Source organism: Ursus maritimus, unplaced genomic scaffold (genome assembly GCF_017311325.1).
Source record: "Ursus maritimus isolate PB19 unplaced genomic scaffold, ASM1731132v1 scaffold_9, whole genome shotgun sequence".
NCBI classification, from domain to species: domain Eukaryota; kingdom Metazoa; phylum Chordata; class Mammalia; order Carnivora; family Ursidae; genus Ursus; species Ursus maritimus.
The window spans coordinates 79,772,930-79,778,272 of record NW_024427107.1 but is presented as its reverse complement, the minus strand read 5'-3'; the positions used below and the strand labels follow the sequence as shown (position 1 = coordinate 79,778,272).

Here is a 5,343-nt window from a genome sequence, read left to right as displayed (position 1 = left end):
CCATCTTGGCTCAGGTCTGGATCTCAGGGTCTGAGTTCAGGCCCCGCACTCGGCTGCAGGCTGGGCGTTGGGCCGCCTCAAACAACCAAAAGACACAAAACCGTATCATTTAAGGACGACAGTCTGTTGTCTGACGCTGCTTCAGTTTATGAATCCACATTGCCTCGGAATTTTAATGCCAAGTGGAGATCCCTCGTGGTCTTGAGTGTGTGTCATTTTATTCTCACTGATAAACCACGTTTGTTACTATGAGGAAAATGCCTCGTCTGTGCTCCTAATTTGAGGAGGCTCGGCCCCATGTTCCACGTGGGTGCAGCCAAGAGAGCAAGCCGAGAGACGAGGGAATTATCACAGCTCTGAAATCAGCCTCCTGAGACGGGTCTCCACACAAGCCTTCCTACAGATGTGGGTTTCCTTACAGCGGGCTCCTCACCGACTCGCCAGTGGACAGTTCTCAGGTCTCTCCACACTCCAGCAAACGTGGACAGGCCTGCACAGAAGACGGACTGCAGGACGACAGGACCCAAACAGGTGTGGATTGAAGTTGCAGGTCCAAGGGCATAGAGAGGCACCTCTTTCAGGGGCATCGAACACAGTGGGAGGCCGGGCCTGCTAGGTGCTGGCATTGTTGGCACCGCTCACATACCTAGCCAAGACTGGTATGGAGGGTTTATGGTGTTGTTTGCCACAATGTCACGGCAAAAACAGCAACAGCGAAATCCCCGGTGGAACCCTTCCTCTCCAGCCATCCCAGCCAGCTAGGAATGGAAGCTGACCAAGGGCCGGTCAGTGCGATGAGTTGAACAGGTGCGCACATGTGGGCTTAGGAACCCCACAGAGGAATCCCAGAGACACAAACAGTGGACAACAGATGGCATCCGAAAGGCCACGATCTGCCCAGTAACCCTAACTCCCATGGGGGCCTCCAGAAGGAGTGAAAAGAATCACGAAGTGCTTCGAGGAAAACCAGGACCCCAGAGAGCTGAAAAGTTGTGGGGGCGCTCTGTCCTGACAAGATAGAGGGAAATTTCACCCGGGAGTGGGGGGCGGGGAGGCCAGGAACTTGGGGAACCCTCTCCCCAAATAGGGCGACGTGGAGGGGGGGGAAGAGTCCACTGGGGGGACAGACAGCGAAGGGCCCAAGCCTGGCACGCGGAGCGTGGGCGCTGCTGCCCCGGCGGCTGCTGCTGCCTCTGCCACATTCGGGAGCCGCGCCCTCCTCCGGAAGCCCAAATCCTGCCGGTCCGCGCTCGGACCTCTGCAGGGCGCACACGCAGGCTGTCACGCACTGACTTCGGGGCGAGGGACTGGAAGGAAAGTCCCGGAGGGAGTCGGCCGTTGCCCGGGCGACGGGGTGGCGGGGCGGGGGGAGAGGGCGACGGAGTTCTGTCTCCAAGGAGACCGTGCAGGCTGAACGCCAACGTTACTAAAGGTGGGCACACCCCGACGGACGGCCAAGGTCCGGAAAGAGCCCAAGAGTAAAGGTTGGAGACGATGCCCGGACCCCTGCCTGACCCCCACACCCCTGATTCTGCCTCCCCCAACCTCGTGGCCGGGGACGCGTTCCACCCCGCTAGAATATTCGGGCCGGGGGAAGGGAAGGGATAGGCTGGAGGAGCGGACTGGGGGCAGTGCCCTCACGCGTGCCGGCGCCCCAGGCCCCAGCCCATGGCGCCCAAGAAGAAGCGCGGGCCCAGCGCGGGGCGCCGGCCGGGCGCGGCGGTAGACGGAGCCGAGCCGCCGCTGTCGGAGCGCGGGCAGTACCTGCAGCGCGAGTACAAGCTGCTCTCGGAGCAGCTGGACGCCTGCGAGGCGCGCGTCGACCAGGTGCTGCAGGAGAACGCCTTCCTGGACCGCGAGGCGGTGCGCTTGCGCGAGGAGAACCGGCTCTACGCCAGCTACGTGAGCGCGCGCGCGCAGCGCTGCGCCCAAGCCATCGTCCGGCTGGAGGAGCAGAACCGCGTGGACCTAACGCAGATCCACTGGCAGCGGGCCGAGCTGGCCTCGCCAGACCGCGCGGGGACGGGAAGCGCCACGCAGCTGCTGGAGATGGATCGCGCTGGCGCAGAGGCGGCAGGTGCGGGCTCGCCCTCAAGGCTAGTGAGCGCGAGCCCGGCGGGCGGGGTGGGCGCGCGCCGCGCCCTGGCGCTGACCCGCGCCCCCGCCGCAGGAGCTGCAGCTGGAGCAATTGGCCCGGATCCGGGCGCTGGAGCGCGAGCTGCTGCACATGCGCGTGGAGCACACGCAGCTGCTTCACCACGTGAAAAGGCGCTTCCTGGAGGACAAGGCGGCCTTCGAGCGCGAGGCGCGTCAGCGTGTGCAGTCCCTGGCGCGACGAGCGGAGCGGGAGGCGGCGCGCGCTCTCGTCGTGCACACGCAGGCCATCAAGGCTGAAAACGCGCGCCTCCGGCAGGAGCTCCTGCGGCTCCTTCGCTGGGCTCAGCTGCTGCATGACACGCGGGCGCCAGCCGTTGGAGCAAGTGCAGAAACAGGGCGGGGCGCGAGCACGAGACACTCGGGACCTGGCACGTGCGCAGGCTGGGCTTGACGGCCGGGCCCCACGCCCGCCGCTGTGGCAGCCGCTGCCTCCCGCCTCTCGTCTCGAGTCCTTCGCCGCCCCCACAGCCCCATCGCGCGCGGCTCCCCGGGCCCCGTCGCGCGCGGGCTCCGGGTCATTGCTCCCGTCGCATGTGGGCTCCAGGATCCCATCACAGGCCCCTTCGAAGGCGCGTTCACGGGTTCCATCCCAGCACCCATCGCTGTCGGGCTCCCGGGTCATGTCCTTGGTCTCGTCCTTGATCCCGTCCCGCTCTGGCTCCCGGGCCCCGTCCTTGATCACGCCCCACCGGGACTCCCGGGCCCCATCCTTGACCCTGTCGCGCCCGGGCTCCCAGATCTCTTCGCGGTTCTCATTACCTGGAGCCTCACAGGGCACCACTCCGTCTACTAAGTCTGTCCTGGGATCAGGCTCTTTCCGTCCCCCAGTCGAAGGAGACCGTGGACACTGACGCTGCAGCGGAAGCCGCCTCGAGGAGAGCCGGAACCGACTGGGGGTGGGGGGAGGGCGCGCGGTGCTCAGGTATTTGGTGAATGCGGTGTTAATAAAGGTGTGACTGGCCCACCTGGCTCTGGCATGGCCCGCTTTCCCGCTCCAGGATTCCTGGAGGTACAGGGACCACTCATTCTGGCTTCCGGTTTCCAAACTGCAAAGTAGCCTGATGCGCCCCTCGCCCCGTGTGTCCCTCTAATCCACGGCTGCTCCCAGTTGCTCCCCAAGGGCAGAGCAAGTGGGCCACAGCAGTATCCTCCCGCCAGGGCTGACAGAGAAGGACATCGCCCGCATGGACAGATGGTGCCAGAGCAGGAAAGGAGTCCAGCTGGCCAGGAGGAGCTGGGCAACCACGTGTTGTAGCCGGGAGGGCCAGCGTGGGGGGGGGGGGCTTCGCTCCCTGTGCCCCCACCACCGAGGGCCATGGGAGGTTTTGTGTTTACCTATTGGGGATTTGGGAGTAATTTTTAATTTAATATAATTTCCAACTTAGAGAAAAGTTGCTGAGTACAAAGAACTCCGTTCAAGATTCGCCAGCAGTTTGCATTCTGTCCCCATGTCTGTATCTGAATTTTTTCCTGAACCACTTGAAATTAGGTTCAAGACACCACGGCTCTTCACTTAAAGAATTTAAAAATCCTTTAGTGTTCCTGAGCACAAGGGTGTTCTCCTACCTTACCCGCGTACGATGATCCCAACCCGGAAATTTAGTACAGAGAAAACAGTATGACTAAGTCACAGCTCCCATGAAAATGTCGGTTGTCCCGGCTCTGCCAGAGCCAGACATCGCATTCAGCTCTCCGTCCCAGTGCGCAGAGGCTGGCCAGGAAGATGTCCCACGGTTGTGGTTGGGGAGGTCCAACAGCTTCTGGGGGAGGCCAGGCCCTGCATACCCTCAATACTGGCCCGAGGGCTAGGGACTTCATCCTGACCACAGAGGGAAGGTTCTTAAACATTCTGGGTCTTCAGTTGCACATTGGGGCCCGGCGTTGGAGAGGCCCAAACAGGAGGTGGTCAAGGCTAGAGTGGCTGGTGCGCTTCCAGCAGCAGGGTGCAGAGCTGGTGGAGCCTTGGGGACACGGCGGGGCAGCCCCCCACCGTGGCGCACGGACCAGGGGTCCAAGCAACAGATCCTGAAGGTCCTGTTAACCTTAAAATAAAACTGCCAATTATTTTACCAGCAGAAATAGGTTTGTTCAGGAATAGCAGAGAATTGCAATCCCAAGACGAGCGAGCCAGGGCAACACCACGGACGAGCCCTCGGAACAAAGCAGCGGAACACTCCTTTATAGAGGAAAGGGGGAGTTGGGAGGGGCAGCGGAACACTCCTTTATAGAGGAAAGGGGGGAGTTGGGAGGGGCTGTTGTAAATTAAAAGCCCATTGGCCAGAACAGAGCTGGGAGTGCAGTGGCTTCTCATTGGCTGAGCTGTTGGTGGGGCGGGGAGGAAACCTTTCTTCCTCTGGTGGGGCTCTAAGGCTGTAGTGACTGGCCAGGTCCGAGAGGGGTCCGCAAGTGAGATGTCGGGCAGTGAGAGCTCCCCCTGGTGGCCTCCCAGCTCCACTCGGCTCCATTCTAAACGAGGTCTCCTTTAATTAATTTTCGCAGCCCACATGGAAGGGCCCTTTGGATGGTCAGGACCGGTGGAACCAGAACTGGACCTGGGCCGGGTGGGGACAGTTCAGATCACAGGTTTAAGATGGAGCTTTTGGTTATCAAGGGCAGTGCACAGTGAGGGTGAACCACCCACCGGAAGTGGGCAGAAGTCCTGTCCTGCTTCGCCTACCTGTATTTGGGGTTCTGTATGCTTTGGCCACCCCCACCCCCCACGGTGAAACTTTAGTTGAAATGTTCAGTTCCTGGGTGGACGGTGCTCCTAGGCCCCTCCCAGCAGGAAACACAAACACTCTTGGGAGAGTTCACCATTTCTCTTTAAAAGGAACTAGGGTTCCTGTGAGATTTGGGGAAGGAAATAATACAAAATGAGTTTAGGATATCTTGTGCCAGAAAGCAAGGTTGCTCCCAGAAAGAGACCTACCAGAGGGGAAGACTGACAAAAGTGAAGGGCTCTGAATGGCCAAAAAGTCAACAATTTCAGCATCAAAAAGAATAATGGCTGTACTGAATACAAACATACCAAATACATAAAATGCACAAGTTTAAAATATTATAAAAACCCACTCCATTAGTCCTCTTGAAGGTTGCTACTGTAGTAATCCATCATTCTAAAAACTGATAAATGAAGAATCACATCCATTCTGACTTTCCCCTATGAACTGTATTTCAGGATAAACA

The 5,343-nt window shown here is 59.8% G+C and overlaps 1 protein-coding gene across 1 annotated transcript; it reads left to right on the top strand.

The window, feature by feature from the left end:
* The first annotated feature begins 1,668 nt into the window (after positions 1-1,668).
* On the top strand, positions 1,669-3,008 carry CCDC166 (coiled-coil domain containing 166). The gene is given in 3 exon segments (XM_040625608.1): positions 1,669-2,100; positions 2,174-2,461; positions 2,463-3,008. Coding segments are annotated over 3 exon segments (1,266 nt in total).
* The last annotated feature ends 2,335 nt before the right edge of the window (positions 3,009-5,343 follow it).